This window comes from Lynx canadensis, chromosome D1 (genome assembly GCF_007474595.2).
Source record: "Lynx canadensis isolate LIC74 chromosome D1, mLynCan4.pri.v2, whole genome shotgun sequence".
Classification (NCBI taxonomy): domain Eukaryota; kingdom Metazoa; phylum Chordata; class Mammalia; order Carnivora; family Felidae; genus Lynx; species Lynx canadensis.
In genome coordinates, this window is record NC_044312.2 from 54,670,500 (window position 1) to 54,691,839 (window position 21,340).

Consider the following 21,340-nt stretch of genomic DNA (forward strand, 5'->3'; position numbering starts at 1 on the left):
AATTACATTTACAAGGCTATTTGGTCAGAATCAAGTTGGATCCTAGGGAGTTAATATGAATTACCAACCTAGTGAGGATCCCCTTGCTTCCAAGCAATGCAGGCCAGCTGGGTCCTCAGACCCAGAGGGTCTTCCAGGACAGCCAAGAGGGTCCTTGGCTTTGCATGGTGTAGAAATCAAATGTAAACCAAGAGGAAGTGAGAGCAGAGTGTATTGAAGACATAGAGTGCAGATACAGACAGAGCATCTGGGAGACTCAGAAAGGAAAGGAGATTGAGCCTTGTCTTTGCTTGGGGTCTGGGTTTTTATTGAGGATTGTGCTCTGGTGCACAAGTCTTCTCTGGCATCTGGGAACGGGTGTTCTCCACAAGTCACTTGTGCACTGGAGCCGGGGGTCTTAATGAGTCAGTGGTCTTGGAAAACACTCATGATGACCTTGCCTGGTCACTCCTTAGATGTTATCTATTATGCTGGAAAGTTTCCAAAGACATCATTAATTCCTTGACCTTTACAAGGAGGACATACGTTATCTGTTTTATAAGGCATGTAAAAGGCGGGAGTGTTGGTCCTAACAGGAATAGAAGCAGGGAAAAAGGGACTTTTTCATGGAGTCCCTTTAGTTTTCCTGTCTCACAAGGATCCAAGAATAGCTGTCATAGACAGTCTCTGATAGACACAGCTAGTTTCTGGTGCTCTAGCAAATGTTGGCCCATAGGCCAAATCTGTCCTGCTGTCTACTTATGTATAGCTTGAAAACGAAGAGTGGTTTTTACATATTTAAATGGTTGGGAGAATGGTTGACACATATGAAAATTTTATGAATTTCTAATTTCCTTATCCATAAATAAAATGGTATTGGAACATAGCCAAGTTTACTCATTTATGTATTTTCTATGGTTGCTTTTGCATTAGAACAGCAGAGTTGAATAGTTGAAAAGAGACTGTATGGTCTACAGAGCTTAAATTATTTCCTGTTTGGCCCTTAACAGAAGAAGTTTGCTGACCTCTGATACAAATTTATATGGTCCTGCAGAACTGTTTAAGTGTCATTTAGAGTACTCATTTTTTAACAGTCTTTACTTTGTGATAACAATAGGTAATGGCTATTTGGGTATATCTAATATTAAGTTTCAGGTGTTTTGTTTTTCCTCAAATGGCATAATAATATGTCTACATTGCCCTTAAAGAAACAAAATGAGTAGCATATTCATATCTGAATATCAGCACAAAAGTTTTGTACCCTAAACTATATAAATAAGGTATGTAAATGAAAGGTAAGTAGTATAAGGCAGAGAGGCCTGTATCTTAATTATCTATTTATCTACTCCTCTTTCACTTTTCTCCCCTTTCACACGGTGAAAGATCATTAAAAGTTGTTCGTTTGTATTTGGTATCTGTGACTGCGTGAGCCTTTGTGCTTGGGTTGTTGAGCAGGCATTGGAGCTGTGTCATTCCCAGCCCCTCTCAGATACCGGAGGTGTGCTTCCCCAGACTCAGCCTTACCCATTAAAGATGGTCAACAAACATCCTCTTCTTTTAGGGGCATGGTATACAGCAGAGCACTCACAAGTCATAAGCTGGGTTCTACATTCTTGACTGTCCCTCTGTTTTTTTAAATTGAGATATTACTCACATATCATGAAATGTACCCTTTTAAAATGCACAATTCAGTATTTTTTAGTATATTCACAAGGATGTACAGTCATCACCACTATCGTTAATTCTAGGACATTTTTATCACTTGGAAAAGAAATCTACTTATTAGCAATCACTCTGTTCCTCCCTCTACCTAGTCCCTGGCAACTAACTACTAATAAACTTTTTGTCTGTGTGTATTTGACTATTGTGTACATTTCATATACATAGAAGCATACAGTATGTAACCTTTCGTATCTGGTTTCTATTACCAAGCTTAATGTTTTTAAAATTTGTCCCTGCTGTAGAAGGTGTCACTACTTCATTCCATTTAATAGCTGTATAAAATTCCATTGTATGTTTATTCATATGTTTATTCATTCGTATGTTTATTCCATTGTATGTTTATCAGTTGATATTTGGATCATTTCCACCATTTTGCTTTTATAAAAAAATGCCACTATGAACATTTGTACAGGTTTTTGCATGGGCATGTGTTTTCTCTCTTCCTGTATAAATACCTAAAAATGGAATTGCTAAGTCACATAGTAACTCAGTGTTAACATTTTTGGAACTGATTGGCTTTTTCACAAAGCAGCTGTACCGTTTTACATTCCTGTCAACAACCTGTGCGTTTCAGTCTCTCCTCATCCTCACCAACATTACTATTATTTTTCTTTTTTGATTACAGCTGTCCTTATGGATATGAAGTAGTATTCCATTGTGGTTTTGATTTGCATTTCCCTAATGACTTATGATGATCATACTTTCCTGTGCTTATTGGCCATTTGTATATATTCTTCAGCAAAATGTCCATTCAAATTCTGACTTTTTAGCTATTACATTAGGGTCCTCCCTGTGTAATATTCCAAAAATTTCCTTTTACTTTGTATATCTCAATTTTTTTTCTCTCTCTCTCTCTACAAAAGATAGTATTGTCAGTCAGAGACTTACAGTATTCCAGAGAATGGCAACCTTATTCTTCCTTTGTGCCTTTGAAGATCTCCCGTTATGTTGTTCCTGGCCATACTGCTTCCCTTATTTTCTTTTTCTATCCTAACAACGATCTCCTATAATTTTATTATACAATCGGTAAAAAAAGATGTCACTGGTGCTGGATAGGAAAAGGGTAAAACTCCTAGGGGGGCCAGCCCGGTCTTCTTTCTAGGTTGATGTGGTTATATAAGCAATCCCATTTGCCTGTTTATTTTTCTCCTGCCTGCCTATCTAGCCAATTGCATAAGCTCCCAAATAATCTTGTCCCTTGGTTGGTTCTTTTCCTTTGGCCTTCATTATATTCTTCACTCCTTGGATTAGACCAAAGAGCATGAAGTTGCTAGACACTTTATATCATTTTCATGCCTATTTTATAACCTTTAAGATCAATATTATTACTGCTCCCCTTTTATTTCTGAGGAAACTGGCTCACAGAGGTCGTACAGTCCATGGCATTTCTCCTGATTAGTCCTTATTATTGAGTAGTATGGTTATCCATGTCTTTCCTCAGACTGTTACAGTGACTCTGGTTTGCCTGATATGCTTGTATAGGGAGCGAAGCCTAGAAATTTAAGTTAATGCCACATTATAGAAGGTCTCAAATGCCAAGCAATAGAATCTTTACCCATAAAGGACATTTAGTTGGAGAGTGGCTCTGTTAAAAAATATGCATACAGGGTCACCTAGGTGGCTCAGTCAGGTAAGCGTCCGATTCTTGATTTTGGCTCAGGTCATGATCTCACAGTTTGTGGGATCGAGCCCTGCATCGGCCTGCATGGGATTCTCTCCCTCCCTCTCTCTCTGCCCCTTCCCTGCTTGCGTACGCTCTCTCTCTCTGTCTCAAAATAAATAAATAAGCTTTAAAAAATAGCCTGCAATTTGGCATGCTTTTTGAACCTACTTCTATTCTAGGCATAGTGATAAACTATTGTCCTTACCCTCAAGGAACTTCTAGGTTGTTTGGAAGGGGAATCAGATAATTATTTGCATTTGGGAAAATGTGCCATAAAATGTGTATAATATTCTTGAGAGCAGAGGAGAGAGCTACAGAGATCACTGCTTACCTTAAATTCAGTCATTAATCTGGGCGCCTGGGTGGCTCAGTCATTTAAGCATCCAACTTCAGCTCAGGTCATGATCTCACAGCTCATGGTTAGAGCCCCATGTTGGGCTCCGTGCTGACAGCTCAGAGCCTGGAGCCTGCTTCAGATTCTGTGTCGCCAGCTGTCTCTGCCTCTCCCCCGCTTGCACTCTGTCTCTGTCTCTCTCTCTCTCTCAAAAATAAATAAACATTAAAAAAATTTTTTTTAATTCAGTCAGTCAGTAGTTAACATTTCTGGTTGATTTGGCTTGGATTGTATTTGTTACAAACTTGTTCCATTATAAATACATATAAACAGAGCAGTTAACATAATTGTACAACAAAATACCAATGTTAATAGAAATTTTATGTATTAAGATATTAACTTTCTCTTACAGATATGTCAAGAGTTTAATAGCACCTGGGCATGGGAGATGGAGAAGAAGGGCTATCTTGAGATGAGTGTTGAATGCAAACTAGCGCTCTTAAAGGTAATGAATTTATTATCTGTTACAATTATTTTAATTAATTCACTGATAGCCATTTCAAGAATAATGTGCATAAAAGCTTTAACAGAAAGAATCATTGAAAATTTTATACATAAGGAAATTTTATACATAAGAAAGAAATTTGGGAGACTAATACAAACATAGTGCTTTTGAAATAAAACATGATTTTTGTGTCATTGATTACAATAAGCCTATAAACTTATAAAATACTAAAATAAAATGTTAACTTGAAATATATCTTTTTAAATTGGTTATTCCAAACAGGTTGTACAAAAGTGGGGAGAGGATAGGAAAAGATGGATAAACTACATGTATTTTTTCTGCTCTTGTTCCTGAATCAGTTCTGTGGTTAAACATATCACATTTACTGTGATGGAGAAACATTTATAGAGTATTTTAAGCCATGTTATGACTATTTTCCAGTACCTCTGCGAGTGTCAATTTGATGACAATCTCAAATTCAAAAACATTATCAATGAGGAAGATGCTGATACCATGCGTCTCCAGCCAATTGGCCGAGACAAAGATGGCCTTATGTACTGGTACCAGTTGGATCAAGATCACAATGTCAGAATGTACATAGAAGAACAAGACGATCAAGATGGCTCTTCATGGAAATGCATTGTCAGGTATCTTTTATTGAAGTCTTTTCATGTTTACTTGTGTGTTTCTTTAATCTCTTCTCTATAAGATTATTATCTCTGAGGCTGGGGTGGTCCTTTTTTTTGTGGATTTGGAGAGTTGTTGGGACCTAGCCTAGTGACCAGCACAATACCCATAGTAGGCACTTAATTATTTGTCAAATAAATAACTACATTTAGCATGGTGGTCCATATTAGCACATGTACGTTATGCTTCAGGAAGATGGAATCTGACAAATAATAATGTAGCAATAATACGCACAGAAAAACCCATCATTAGGCAACAATACAAGCAAAGTATTACTTGGTTCTTACCTAGCTATAGTTTTCTGTTAGGCATAATTTATTTCATTTGGCTAATTCATCTTGCACTTTAGTATATTTTTAATTTTTGCTATGTATACATTTCTTCATTAGGGTTCTGAAGAAATCTGACAAATATTGTGGGTTTTTTGGGGGGGTTTGGGCGGGGGGGGGTTTGGTAGTCCTTTGAAAAAAAAATCTTTGTTCCTTATTTGTGTTTATTTTTTAAAGTTTTTATTTGTAAGTAATCTCCACACCCAATGTGGGGCTAGAACCCACAACCCTGAGATCAAGAGTCACATGCTTTACCAGCTGAGCTAGCCAGGTACCCTCTTATTTGTATTGATTGATATATTTGGAAACATTTCATGTAAAACCTTAAAATAAAACTTTATTTTTTGATTAATAAGTGACTCCGGGATCATTATTCGGAATCTTGTGTCTCTAACTTTCTGTTTTTGCAACTTAATTATTTAGAATTTATTTCACTAGTACCCACATTTTATATTAATTTCAAAGTTATCAGGATCTATAACTAAATCTATAAAGTAGGGAGAACTAGTGGATATATAATCTGACTTATGAAAAACTCCTTTGACTTTTATTCCTCTCTGTTTTTGCTCATTTGAGTTTTAGCAGATTTTTGTTTAGTGATTATTTATTAGTGTTTTGAAGAGGGAATCTGTGGAAATTTAGAATATTTGTTTGGGTCAGAGAAGCTCAACTTCAATTCCTTAAGAATTAATGTGAATTGAATGACTTTGTAGGGGCTTGTTTTATAAGCTCCCTTCAATCATACTGTAATATAGTCTGGTTCTCCATATAGTTAATTTACTAAACAAATAATCCTGAAATGAAAGTCACTTACCATCTCTCCCTGTGATACATTGAATGAGGTTCTGTTCGTGATGTTCTACCACTTATACTATTTCTTGTATCCACCTTGCATAGTTATTTAAGAAATATTCTCTACTTTGTAGATGAAGAAAATCTGACAGAGAAAAATCATTATTATTATTTCTGATCAGTCATAATGCTTAAAGCAATTTCTAATGTATAGCGTAGATTATACCCTGATGGATGATGTGAGAGAAGTGTTTAGATGATGTGGTTAGAGCTAACTGTGCTTGAATCTGGGTTCCTCTACTTACCATCTGAAGGCAGATTACTTAATTTCTTTGATACTCACTTTTCTGCACTTTAGAATGAGGATGATAGTAAAGTTATTGTGAGGAATATATAAATTTATATTGCATATCTACTTGTGTAATTAGGTACTATGCTGAGCAATTATGGTTATACTAATGAATAATGTAGCTTTGGGATCTATAGATGGGCTTCAGGCACCTGTGAAATCCCTTATATTATAAATAATAGCTCTTAGTTGTATATAATATGTGTATTTTCTGGGGAAGTACCATGGTTTTCCGTAAATCCTCAGTTTGGTCTGTTTATACTTCATATACTTGACATGTTCTGTCACCAGTCATTTTAGTTACCTTTAACTTGATGCAGTAGTACTAATTTTGACAAATGTAGTGAACCGTCTTGTCCGTATAGGTCTCTTATTTTTGTGAATGTTGAATGTGAAAAGCATTATGTTATTCTTGACTGTCACCAAAATTATGATCTTCATTGTCATTAAAATACATTATGTACCCAAAATAATGTGTAGGACATTATCCCACTTGGCTGTAATGACATCCTTCCTGGAGTCTAGTATTTAGATGTGGATGCCTAACTCTAAGAAGAATATTAATATGGTAGAATAAATGCTTTATGGGAAGGACCACAAAGAAGATGATTGAATGAACTAAAAATACTTGATTTAGTAGAAATTTAGGGAGATATAATTATCTTTAAACATTTAAAGGATTGATTTGTGTAAGAGTATTTCTCTCAAGCACTGAGCCAGGATCCGTGGATACAAATTATGGGGAAGTAGAACTGTGCTTACAGAAGTGAGAACATTTGCTTTTTTTATATTGCAGAGAAATTGTTGTCTGAAGACTGATCAATGCTGTCAGAAGCATTTTCTAAACTTGTATGAGTGGAGTTTTTAAGGAGGCAGTAATCTTTTCGGCAAGAAATTCACTTAGAAACTGAGATAATAAATGAAGAGCAAGTAAAGCAAATAGAATTTTGACTTTTTTATTTAATAGATCGCTCTTGGATGTTTTTCTTCATTGGTGAATGTAATTTTTACTAGTGAAATGAAAACTCTGCTTCTTTTGTTTAAAACTATTTCTTCAAAGTATTGCTAATTTTCATGGAGATTTCTGGTGTTGGAAATATGTTTCTGTCTCAGTCTTAAAACAAGGTTATGTGACAAAAGTTAGCTCATCTTTAGAATTCTGAGTTTTTTCTTTTTTTTTTTTAAATCAGACTTTCTTTTTTTTTTTTTTAACATTTATTTATTTTTGAGAGAGAGAGAGACAGAGCATGAACGGGGGAGGGTCAGAGAGAGAGGGAGACACAGAATCGGAAACAGGCTCCAGGCTCTGAGCTGTCAGCACAGAGCCCGATGCGGGGCTCGAACTCACGGACCGCGAGATCGTGACCTGAGCCGAAGTCGGACGCTCAACCAACTGATCCACCCAGGCGCCCCTAGAATTCTGAGTTTTTTCAAGTTGTAAGTCAGCCTTTTTTTTTTTTTTAAGTGTATTTTTATTTTGAGAGAGAGAGAATGAGTGCACACACAGGCCAGGGAGGGGCAGAGACAGAGGGGGAGAGAGAATCCCAAGCACGCTATCAGCGCGGAGCCTGACACAGGGCTGAGTTTTATGAACCGTGAGATCACGACCTGACCTGAAAACAAGAGTTGGATGCTTAACTGACTGAGCCATCTAAGCATCCCTGTAAGTCAGCCCCTGATAAATTTTAAAACTGAACTTTGCAATTTAAAAATCAAATGGAGGGGCGCCTGGGTGGCGCAGTCGGTTAAGCGTCCGACTTCAGCCAGGTCACGATCTCGCGGTCCGTGAGTTCGAGCCCCGCATCAGGCTCTGGGCTGATGGCTCAGAGCCTGGAGTCTGTTTCCGATTCTGTGTCTCCCTCTCTCTCTGCCCCTCCCCTGTTCATGCTTTGTCTCTCTCTGTCCCGCCAAAAAATAAATAAACGTTGAAAAAAAAAAAATTTAAAAATCAAATGGAATATTTTTTTGTAAAAATAGTGATCCATAAAAAAAGAATTTTCTATATTTGATCTTCTTAAAATTTAATACCTAGGCAATATACAGTGTCTGCTTTCAGACCACAAAATGGAATTGAACTAGAAATCAGTAATAGAAAGAGAGCTTTAAAATCTCCACATACTTAGATGTTAAATAATACACTTCTGCATAACATGTGGGTCAAAAAAGAAATCTTAAGACAAATTTTTAAATATTTTGAGTTAAATGAAAATGCAGGTACAACTTGGCAAAATTTGTGGTTGAAAATTTGCAGTGAAAGCAATGTTTGGAAAAACTTTGCATATAAAACAGGCTGGTTTTTTTTATTTTTATTTTTATTTATTTTTTTTTTTAATGTGCTTTTTTTTTTTTTTAATTTTTTTTTTTCAACGTTTTTTATTTATTTTTGGGACAGAGAGAGAGCATGAGCAGGGGAGGGGCAGAGAGAGAGAGACACAGAATCGGAAACAGGCTCCAGGCTCTGAGCCATCAGCCCAGAGCCTGATGCGGGGCTCGAACTCACAGACCGCGAGATCGTGACCTGGCTGAAGTCGGACGCTTAACCGACTGCGCCACCCAGGCGCCCCTAGGCTGGTTTTTTTTAAAGATCAACAAGATTGATAAGCCACTAGCCAAGCTAACTAAGAAAAAAAGAGTGGACACAAATTAGTGATATCAGAAATTAAAGAAGGGGCATTACTACAAATCCCAGGGACATTGAAAGGATAATAAAGAAATACCATGAACAACTCTGTACACACAAATTGATAACTTAGGTGAAATGGACCAATTCCTTAAAAGACATGATCTGCCAAAATTCTCACAGGAAGAAGTAGACAATATGAACAGGCCTCTATCTATTAAATAAATTGGATCAATGATTAATAACCTTCTAAAACAGAAAGCAACAAGCCCAGATGGGTTCACTAGCAAATTCCACCAAACATTTAAGGAAGGAATTAAATTCCCTTCAGTCTCTTTCAGAAGATAGGAGAGGGAATAATCCCTAATTCATTTTATAAGGCCAGCATTACCCTAATAACAAAACCAGACAAAGACATTACAGGAAAGGGAAAGTGTAGACCAGTATCTCTCATGAACTTAGATGTAAAAATCCTTAAAAATTCCTTTTCAACATCGTATTCAAAGTCCTAGCTAATGCAGTAAGAAAAGGAAGTAAGAGATAGATTGGGAAGCAAAAAAGAAAACCATCTTTATGTGCAAATGACATGATCATCTATGTAGGAAATCTGAAAGGGTTAACAAAAAACTCTCCTGGAACTTATAAGTGATTATAGCAGGGTAGCAAGATACAAGATTAATAAACAAAATGTCAGTTGCTTTCCTATATACCATACCATCAGTGAATATGTGAAATCTGAATTTAAAAACACAATACCATTTATATTATCTCCCCCCAAATTGAAATACTTTGGTATAATACAACAAAATATAAACAAATCTATCTAAGGAAAACTATAAAACTCTAATGAAAGAACCAAAAAAGAGCTAAATAAATAGATATTCCATACTTGTGGATATGAGCATTTAATATTGCCAAAACGTAATTTTTCCCAACCTAAAATCTATAGATTTAATGCAATCGTAATCAAAATCTCTGAGGTTATTTTGTGGATATTGGCAAACTTATTTTAAAATTTATATGAAGAGGGACACCTGGGTGGCTCAGTTGGTTGAACGTCTGACTCTTGATTTTGGCTCAGGTCATGATCCCAGGGTTGTGGGATTGAGCCCCACATCGGGTTCCGCACTGAGCGTGGAACCTGCTTAAGATTCTCTCTCCCTCTACCTGCCTCTCTCTCTCTCTCATAAAATAAAGTTTATATGGAGAGGCAAGAAACCCAAAATAGACAACACAATATTGAAGAAAAACAAAATTAGAAGACTGACACTACCCAACTTCACGACTTACTATAAAGCTACAGTAATTAAGACAGCGTGGTATTGGTGAAAGAACAGACAAATATAAGGATGCCTGGCTGGCTCAGTTGGTGGAGTATGTGACTCTTCATCTTGGGGTCATGAGTTCGAACCCCATGTTGTACGTAGAGATTACTTTAAAAAAAAAAGACTAGACAAATATATAGTGGAACAGAATAGGGAGCTATGAAATAAATCCGTATAAATATAGTCAACTGATCTTTCACAAAGGAGCAAAGACAATACAATGGAGAAAAAATGATGCTGGAAAAAATGGACATCCATATGTAAAACATTTAATCTAGACACACACTTTACACCCTTAAGAAAAATTAACTCAAAATGAATTACACATCGGGGAGCCTGGGTGGCTCAGTCAGTTAAGCGGCTGACTTCGGCTTGGGTCATGATCTCGTGGTCCGTGAGTTCGAGCCCTGCGTTGGGCTCTGTGCTGACAGCTCAGAGCCGGGAGCCTGTTTCAGATTCTGTGTTTCCCTCTCTCTGACCCTCCCCCGTTCATGCTTTGTCTCTCTCTGTCTCAAAAATAAATAAATGTTTAAAAAAATTAAAAAAAAATGAATTACACATCTCCATATAAAATGCAAAACTATAAGTGTCTAAGAAGATAGCACAGGAGCAGATCGACAATTTTGGGTTTGCTGATAACTTTTTTGGTACAATACCAAAGGTACAATCCATGAAAGAAAGAATTGATAAGAGCTGGGCTTCATTATAATTAAAAATTTCCGTTCTGGGAGGGCATTGTCAATATAATAAAAAGCTAAGCCACAGACTGGGAGAAAATATTTACCAAAGATGTATTTGATAAAGGCCTGTTATCCAAAATATACAAAGAACTCTTAAAACTCACCAATAAGAAAACGTGATTTAGGGGCGCCTGGGTGGCGCAGTCGGTTAAGCGTCCGACTTCAGCCAGGTCACGATCTCGCGGTCCGTGAGTTCGAGCCCCGCGTCAGGCTCTGGGCTGATGGCTCAGAGCCTGGAGCCTGTTTCCGATTCTGTGTCTCCCTCTCTCTCTGCCCCTCCCCCGTTCATGCTCTGTCTCTCTCTGTCCCAAAAATAAATAAACGTTGGAAAAAAAAAATTAAAAAAAAAAAAAAAAAAGAAAACGTGATTTAAAAATGGACCAAAGACCTTAACAGATTCCTTTGCAACGAAGGTATACAGATGGCAAATACACACATATATTTGAACAGATATACACATGAAAAGTGGTCCACATCATATGTCATCAGTGAAATGTAAATTAAAATGAGATACTATTATATGCCTATTAGAATGGCCAAAATCCAGAACACTGACAACACCAAATGCTGACAAGGATGTGGAGTAGCAGGAACTTTCTGCCATTGCTGGTGGGAATGCACAATGGCATAGCCACTTTGGAAGACAGTCGATGGTTTCTTACCTAATTAAACACCATATGATCCAGCAGCCATCCAAAGAGTTTGCCCAAAGGAGTTAAAGAGTTATGTTCACATAAAAACCTGCACACAAATGTTTATAGCAGCTTTATTCATACTTGCCAAAACTTGAAAGCAATCAAAATGTCAAAACTGATTAACTGAACATTTAAAATCTTTTCATTTCAAAGTATGTAAATTATACAATAAAAATGCTTTAAGAATTAAAAGGGTTTGACAATCATTTTCAAAAACCTGAATTCTAAACAGGTTGAGTTTTCATGTACCCAAAATTACAGACTCTGTCAAAGACATTTGTAAACCATATGTTGCTAGTATAGCACAGTGATTGAGAAGATGGTCTCTGAAGTCAGACTATAATTCAGTCCTGCCTTTAATCTATGCTAACTGCAACCTTAGGCAGATTACTGAACATCTCTGCAGTGTCCTCACTTTCTTCATCTATAAAATGGGGGTAATAACAACAGTACCTATAATCAGGTTATATTGGAATTATATGAACTAGTTCATGTAAAGTGCTTGGAGTAGTGCTTGGAACACAGTAATCACTCGCTGATGTTAAGTTTTGTTATCAATACTGTTGATATTACTCATTAATGCCTTCCTTCAGTTTCTTGGCCCCCATAGGAAATACTGTCACATTCCATTATCTTCCCTATTTTGTCACCTCATTAATTTGCAGTCAGATGAGAAAAAGGTAGAATATTGCTGAACCCTGTAATCCTATACTATATATATTTACAGAGTTGCTGTATTCACACTGTGCTGTGCCCTGGAAATGCAAAGACATGATGTAGTTTCTTAAGGAGTCCCAAATTGTGAGAGAAAGATACAGGGAAATAGTAAATGATAATATAAGATCATAAATGTGATCTCTGATGGAGATCATTCTGGTGTGCTATTTAGGAATCAGATACCTAACCCATACTTGGGAGAAGATGATGCGTATGCTTGGCTTTGTTTTTGTTTTGTCTTTTTTTTTTTAAGTTTTTATTGTACTGTACTATCAGCTCAATTGCTTCTTAAAGGTTTAATCCCTACCACTAATTCTAACTCTGAGCAAACCTTAGACTTAGACTACTAGGAAAAATCATTTTTCACAATTTAATAATTAGGATGATATGCTCCATTTCACCAAAGTCTGAATTAACTTAAGGTACAGATAGTAAAACACAAGAGTTTAGAATCTGTTACGTCAAAATCAATCTGCCTGTTAATCTGAGCTTCTAACCTTTCCGCTTCAACATTTTGTCCCATCTCAGTTAATAGCAGCCACATCCTTTCAGCTGCTTGGAGCTAAAACTTTGGGATACAATCTTGACTTGTCTTTTTTCTCACACTTCACATCCACTCTATCAGCAAATCTAAACAGCTGTCTGTGCAAAATGTATCCAGTGTTTGATCATTCCTCATCCACTTCATTGCTATGTTCTTATCCAAGCCACCATTAATTTTTTTTATTAAAAAAAATTTTTTTTATGTTCATTTATTCTTTGAGAGAGAGAGAGAGAGCATGAGCAGGGGAGGGGCAGAGAGAGGAGGACACAGAATCTGAAGCGGGATCCAGGCTCTGAGCTGTCAGCACAGAGCCCGACACAGGGCTCAAACTCACGAACCACAAGATCATGTCCTGAGCCAAAGTCAGATGCTTAACTGAGCCACCCAGGTGCCCCTAAGCCACTATTAATTTTGTTTTCAATACAGTTCCGGTGATTTTTAGTATATTCACAAAGTTGTGCAGCCATCACAGCTTTCAAACTCCAGGACATTTTCCCCACCCAGCAGAGCAACCCTGTACTGCCTACCCTGGACATTAGCAGTTTTATTCACCATTCTCCCTTTACACAGCCCATGGCAGCTGCCGATCTACTTTCAGTTTCTATAATTTGCCTATTCCAGACATTTCACATACATAGAATTATATAATATGTGGCCATTGTGTCTGGCTTCTTTCAGGGAGCATAATGGTTTCAGGGTTCGTTAATATACTTAGAATCATTACTGTGTTCCTTTTTATGGCTAAATAGTATTGCTTGCATGGATATACCACATTTGTTTATTCATTCTATGCTTGTCTTTGAAACAATAGTTAGGGTTAGCTAGCTATGGGAAACACATTCAAGCCAAGAGAACAGAAATGCAAACCTGACATTCTAAGAGAGCATGGTATTTTGGAGGGATATATCTTTATTTTTTTATCTCGTGTTTTATTTATTTTAGAGAGAGAGAGAGCGCTAGCAGGGGAGGGGCAGAGTGATTGGGGGACAGAGGATCAGGAGTGGGCTCTGTCCTGACAACAGCAAGCTCCATGCAGGGCTTGAACTCCCGAACCGTGAGATCATGACCTGAGCCAAACTCAGTCGCTCAACCAACTGCGTTACCTAGGCGCCCCTGTAGGGTTATATCTAATACACCTGAGTGATGAAACGTTTTAGAGAAAAACAAGCCCTGGAAGGAAGGAGAACAGAGCCACTGAATTATTGTTAGCATCCATAGTCTAGTCTAAGATTTCCTGGAGATAGTGATAAGAATTTGGGGTATAATTTGAATATATGATTATTTATAAAAATCCCCTCTGACTAGTTCAAAACTTGGGATTTTTTTATTTTTTATTTTTTAAAAATGTTTGGGAGAGAGCACACACACACATGTGAACTGGAGAGGGGCAAAGAGAGGAAGAGAGAGAATCCCAAGCAGGCTCCATGCTCAGCAAGTAGCCTGAATGCGGGACTCCCATCCCACGACTGTGAGATCAGGACCTGAGCCAAAATCAACAGTTGGGATGTTCAACTGACTGAGCCACCCAGGCATCCTCAAATTTGGGATTTTTAAAAAACTTATTTAGCATACTAAATTTCATTTTTAGATCAAAATAGGAGAACTCCAAATGTGGGTAGTTGTCTGTTTTCATACAATTATGACTACATGAGGCTTGCATTTTAACACAGTAGTTGGGTTAAAAGCTTTTACGGAGGTTTTTTTTTTTAATATTAAAATTTTTTTTTAATGTTCATTTTTGAGACAGAGAGAGAGACAGTATGAGTGAAGGAGGAGCAGAGAGAGAGGGAGACAGAGAATCTGAAGCAGGCTCCAGGCTCTGAACTGTTAGCACAGAGTCCGAGCGAGGTTCGAATCTACGAACCACAAGATCATGACCTGAGCCGAAGTCAGACGCTTAACTGAGTGAGACACCCAGGTGCCCCATTATGGAGTTCTTTAATGAATTTTTCTGCTAAGTTTTTTTGTTGTTTAGTCAAATAATTAACATGGATTTTGTGGTAGTATTGGTTCTTTTCTTATGTTTGGAAACTTTTTAAAATAGATACAGTGAATAACTTAATATATTCAGTTCCCAGCATGACTTCAAAAAATAACAAGAAGGTTGAGACACTTTGTACATGTGGCATTCTCAGTGTACTAAGAGAAGTAATAACATTAAGTGGATAGAGTCTTAGGTTAGAAGCAGGTTGGTGTAATGAAGTTATAGGAAATGTGAACTTTGCCAAAAATAAATTTATTTAGTATCTCTAACTTATCTCTAAGTTACTTTTTGTAATGTGGAGGCAGTGCCAGCATCCTGAAAGAGCATCTTAATCTGACCTCCTACTATTAGATAATTTATAATTCTAGAACTTCACTTTATTTGTAATGTGGTAACCTGTGAATTCATTCCCATATACAATAATATGTATAAACTTGTGTGTTCATTACCATATACAATAACAAAATTTTAATATTCCCATCAGTGACAATTTTATTACTTCCTTAGGAGGCTGTTTTAATAATATTTGAGCGAATCCTGTCTTTTATTCTATAGATAAGGAAGCTGAGGCCTTTTGAAGCTCTATGACTTGTCCAGGGACACAGTCATCTAGGTTAGGAATAAGGATTCTATTCATTCATTAAATATTTCCTTAAGAGCCTACTTCATAAGTCAGTGTCCCTACTGTCACCAGAGTTAAGCTGGGATGGAGGTAGAAGGGGACAGGATAGAGACATGTATGGCATGGCAGATAAGAACAGAAATAATTTCATTTGAATACAAACTACATAGGATTAGAGATGTATACACATTGCTTTGACAACACAGATGGGAAGATCATGGTATTGATTAACTCAGTGGCAGATCTAGAGCTGACTTTTCCAACTCTTAGTCCAGGGTTTCATTGTTCTCTTCGCTTTTACACATTGCTTATCTGGGGAGGAGAAATACCCAAGTGAGTTTTCTTTTCTATAGGCAGCATTTAAATCAATCATCTCTCACACAGTTCTGGTCTGGGTAGTAAAAATAGAGAATTGATAGGTTAAATCTTATTTATTTGGGATTTTCATGTATTTTTTTTTAAGTGTTTATTTATTTTTGAGAGAGCACAAACGGGGGAGAGCCAGAGAGGGCGACAAAGAATCTGAAGTGGGCTCTTCACTGACATCAGCGAGCCACAGGTGGGGCTTGCACTCATGAACTGTGAGACTATGACCTGAGCTGAAGTCAGATGTTCAACCGACTTAGCCCCCCAGGTGCCCCAGGGTTTTCTTGTATTTTTTTTTTTTTTGAAATTGAAGTCTCTTCTTGTAGTGGCAAACTGTAATTAACAGAACAACATCCAGTTTCCTAAATTCTTAGGTTTTTGAACTGTGTTGTAAGAGCTGACTTTGCTGTAACTATTCATAAAGACCTGGATCATAATGTTATAACAGCATCAAGTTATTCTCTCTGTAGATGGAAAAGCTTTGTTATTTACAAATGAATCAAGAACTTGAATTCATTTTGGGGCACCTGGGTGGCTCAGTCGGTTAGGCGGCCAACTTTGGCTCAGGTCACGATCTCGCAGTTCATGAGTTTCAGTCCTACATTGGGCCCTTTGCTGACAGCTCAGAGCCTGGAGCCTGCTTCATATTCTGTGTCTCCCTTTCTCTCTGCCCCTCCCCAGCTCGCACTCTGTCTCTGTCTCTCTGAAAAATAAATAAATGTTAAAAAAAATTTTTTTTTTTTAACTTGAATCATTTTGTTTAAAATAAATGCCTCTTCAGGGAAATTTGACATTGCTTTTGTACTTCTTAGAGATTGCATACTACTTTTAAAAATTACCAGATTTTGAATTTTAATTTTGTTCCTACTGTTCTTTTCAGCCAAAGAGATTTGCATTGGCATTTTAATCAATAGAGAGTATAGATTCTTTCCTTTTGCAGAATAGTATATTTAATATGCATTAATTCCTAGTACTTAAATTCAAGTTAATTAAGATGAGGTGTACCAGGGTTTTGGGTGTTCTTGATTGTGTTTTTCTTTTTATTTTAATTTCTAATAGGTATTATTCTGAAAGCTCTTTAGAACAGAATTAAGAATTTTATGCTGTTTTGTTTTTTCCCTTATTTAGAAATCGAAACGAGTTGGCTGAGACTCTTGCCCTCCTGAAAGCACAGATTGATCCTGTGCTACTGAAAAACTCTAGCCAACAGGACAACTCTTCCCGGGAAAGTCCCAGCTTAGAGGATGAGGAGACTAAAAAGGAGGAAGAAGCACCTAAACAAGGTTTTTTTTGTGTGTTTTGTTTTGCTTTGTTTAGTAATTTCTTCTCTCTTCTTCTACTCCTGCTTCCAGCTGTATTAATTAGAATTCTCTCAATTTGAAAAGTTGAAGTCTTCCTGTAGAAGGAGGTTGATTTTTCTTTTCTTTAATGAAAAATAAGAAGCAAAAAGCCATTGAGTACTATCATCTTTTATATTGAACATTTAAAAAGTTTAAATAAAACATGTTCAGATCATCAAAACATTTTTACTATTTTAAGAATGCAAAGATACTTAGTGAACTCTTTTTTATCATTGGAGTAAAATGACCATAACATAGAATTTATCATTTTAACCACTTTTTTTCAGTGTACAATTCTGTGTCATGAAATACATTTACGTTGTTGGGCATCTGGCACCACCGTCTGTTTCCGGAGTCATCCTCCCCATCTGAAACTCTGTACCTGTTAACCCCTCTCCCTAGCCCCTGGCATCCACCATTTTACTTTCTGAGTTTGCCTGACTCTAGGAATCTTGTGTTCAAGAAATCATAGACTGTTTGTTCATTTGTAACTGGCTAATTTCACCGAGCATAATGACAGGCTGAGTAATAATCCACTGTGTATGTGTGTCATGTTTTTATTTATTCATTGTCAGTAGACAGTTGAGTTTCTTCCACCTTTCGGCTGTTGTGAATAGTGCTGCTACAAACACAGGTGTACAAATATCTGTTCGAGTTCCTGCTTTCACTTCTCTTGGGTATATACCTAGAAGTGGAATTGCTGAATCATATGGTAGTTTGAGGATCTGCCATACCGTTTTTTACAGGTGCTGCACCATTTTATATTCCCACTAGTCATGTTACAGTGCAGCCCACAAAATGCTGTGTGTACATTTTCATTTCATCATCATAGCAGCTCCTTGAAGTAACTACTACTATTATTTCGATTTTAGAGTTGAGGGAATTAGGAAGTTTATAAACTTGCCCTCACTGCTATAGATTATAAAGTGTCAGAGTCTAGATTTAAACCCTGATCTTTGTATCACCTATACTCTTCAACTAGAGTGATCTAGGGCGGTACTTCTCAAATGTTAATAGACATGCTGTTTACCTGGTGATCTTTTTATAGTGCAGACACTGATTGAGTTGATCTGATGTGAGGCTGCCGATTTGCCATATTAAATAAGGACCTAGGTGACACTGATGATGCTGGTCAAAGGACCACACTTTGAATAGCAAAAGGTTATAGAGGCAGTTTCCTCCTAACCTTGTATTTGTCTAAATACAACAGTCTTTCAGAAAGCTGTTTTGTTTCAAATACAACAAAGTCTTTCAAAGTCTGTTCAAAAATACAACAAAGTCTTTCACTACTCCTTAGTGAATGCTGATGTTATCACCCTCAAGAGTTAAGAGAAAGCACAACGAGGGGCCCCCCGGGTGGCTCAGTTCATTAAGCATCTGACAAGAAATACTTACTGTACACCTGTGTTCCAAACACCATTTTAGTAGGCAAAGACTGAAATCCTTGTCTTTGTGAAGCTTACACTAAAGTGGATAAAATAGCTGGCACATACCACTGCCCATGTGTCAAGCACTGTTCTCAGTGATTTACATAGAGTAAGTCATATAATCTTCACAACAACTCTTAGGCATGGCATTAGTTCATTGTTGTTGTTTTCAGATGAGAGAAACGAGATACAGAGAGGTTTGAGTGACTTTCCCAGAGTCACATAACCTGTTAGTGGTGCACCCAGTATTCACACCTGGGCAGTCTTTCGGGTCTTTGTCCAGAGTGCCTGTACTTTCGATGCTGCACTAACATATAATTTGTAGTAGACAGTTTTATTCAGCCCCCAAAGCCCTATCTCTTACTCTATCCTCTCAGGTGTAATTATGTTCTGTTCCAACCAAGACCAAAGAAATGAGATTCTGGGCTTGTCATTTTTATTACTATTAGATATAAACAAACTATTAGATATAGCCCCCCTTGGGCGGGGGGCTAGGGGGATATTCGGAAATCAGACATCAGGGAGGAAAAAATAAACAGGAAATGAATAAAGAATAAAACAGCTACTCTTACTCTTGCAACTAAAATAGATTTTTCTTTGTTAAATTGTCATGCTTTGTGTCTAACCTTAGGAAAATTACTTTTTATATACATGCCAAGAAGAAATGCATTACATATAAAAATAGGCAGAAAAAAGATCCAAAAATGGCATCATATGTCCAAAAACATTCACTAACTAAATAATTACATTGGTTTTTTAGTTTCAAATGTAATTAGAATTGCCTTTGAAAAAGTCTGAATTTCTTAAACTGCCATTCAGAATCTCCTAGTCTGGCCTGTTTTCTTACAGGATCACTGGTTCCAGATTATCTAGACTTCTTTATTTTCTCCTGGTGTCTTGGGCATTCTTTCTGTGTCTTATCATGCTTTTATCTCGAGATAATGTTACTCCAGTGTGGAAATTCTAGTTATTCTTCAGGGCCATCTAGAATCCCCTAATCTTGATCCTTTTTCCAAGTTCTGCTGACACTCATTTTTTTCACACTCACATTAGGGTCAGTCATACTACTACTGTAAGAGCTTGAAGCTCTTTAAAATTTGTTGACTATTATTCTCAGACTATAATAGATTGCAAAGCAAGTGTTAGGTATAACTTAAGTCCTTCTCTGTTTAAGACCCAGGATATTTTGTTAGGTGATATACTACCTGGAAGTTACTTACAGGATGCCATGAAGTTGAATCTATATTTTTACTCCATGTTAGATACTGTATTCTAATTTAGAAGGGATGAAAAAATTAAAAAAGGAAATTTTATGGGGAAAAACAAAGTTGAAGGAAATCCTAACCTTTATTTTAGTTTTCTTCTGCTAATTGGAAAAAGCCTTTCTTTTGTTAAATTTTGCAGTCATACTCTTCTGCCTATATGTAGAATGGGTAAAGAATATCATATGAGGAGCGCCTGGGTGGCTCAGTTGGTTAAGCGTCCGACTTCGGCTCAGGTCATAATCTCACAGTTTGTGAGTTCAAGCCCCGCGTCAGGCTCTGTGCTGACAGCTCAGAGCCTGGAGCCTGTTTCAGATTCTGTGTCTCCCTCTCTCTCTGACCCTCCCCCGTTCATGCTCTGTCCCTGTCTGTCTCAAAAATAAATAAACATTAAAAAAAATTTTTTTTTTAAATATCATTTGAGAATCTTTAATAGAGAGTTGAAATTGTAGATTTGCAGCATGCAAGTCTGATTTGGCCTGAAAACGTGTTTATTTTCATTTGTCCAAAGCAAGTGCTGCTTTGTTTTTTGTTTTGTTTTTAATTAATGTAAAAGTTGCCATTTTGAAGTGTACTATTCAGTGGTTTTTAGTATATTCACAATGTTGTGCAACCATAACTACCATCTAATTATAGAACATTTCCATCATCCCATAAAGAAACCCTGTAACCTTAATTAAGCAGTCACTTGCCATTTTTTATCTTCCCCTAACCCCTAGAAGCCACTAATCTACTTTCTGTCTCTGTGGATTTGCCTGGTTTGAACATTTCATATATATGGAATCATACGACGTAGGGCCTTTTGTGTCTGACTTCTTTTGCATGGCAAAACTGCTGCTTCTTTCACTTTCAAGGTCTACCCTTGTTGTAGCATGTATCAGCACTTAATTCTTTATTATGAATAATATTTCCTTGTATAGATATACCACACTTGTTAATTTATTAGTTGATGGACATTTGACTTGTTTCCACTTTTTGGCTGTTATGAATAATGCTACTGTGAACATCCATGTACAGATTTTTGTGGAAACATGTTTTCATGTGTGTCCTTTTTTTATTTTTTAATTTGAATTTGCTGTGAACATTTAAAATTGGAAATTAGAAGAGTTGGTAACTATGGAGCATTATTTTTGCCTATCAGCAATGGACTGTACCTGAATAATGGTTGACCCTCCTTAGAATTCTCATTCTCTGCTTTACCTTAGTTCTCTCTTCCATCCCCTAAGCTTGGGCTTAGTCTCAGCAGCTTAGCCGAGTACTTATATTTTTTCTTTCTTATGATATAGTTAAAGTGAAAAAAATATTATATTCATGTGTCTATCAAATAATGAAAAACAC

The 21,340-nt window shown here is 36.9% G+C and overlaps 1 protein-coding gene across 3 annotated transcripts in view; it reads left to right on the top strand.

The window, feature by feature from the left end:
* RSF1 (remodeling and spacing factor 1) overlaps positions 1 to 21,340 on the top strand; it is a 163,172-nt gene that overhangs the window by 84,700 nt on the left and 57,132 nt on the right. For all 3 annotated transcript variants that reach the window (XM_030333593.1, XM_030333592.1, XM_030333594.2), the window contains exons 3-5: positions 4,111 to 4,203; positions 4,645 to 4,850; positions 17,102 to 17,256. In XM_030333593.1, coding sequence (XP_030189453.1) covers positions 4,111 to 4,203; positions 4,645 to 4,850; positions 17,102 to 17,256 — 454 coding nt within the window. The remainder of the gene's footprint in view (positions 1 to 4,110; positions 4,204 to 4,644; positions 4,851 to 17,101; positions 17,257 to 21,340) is intronic.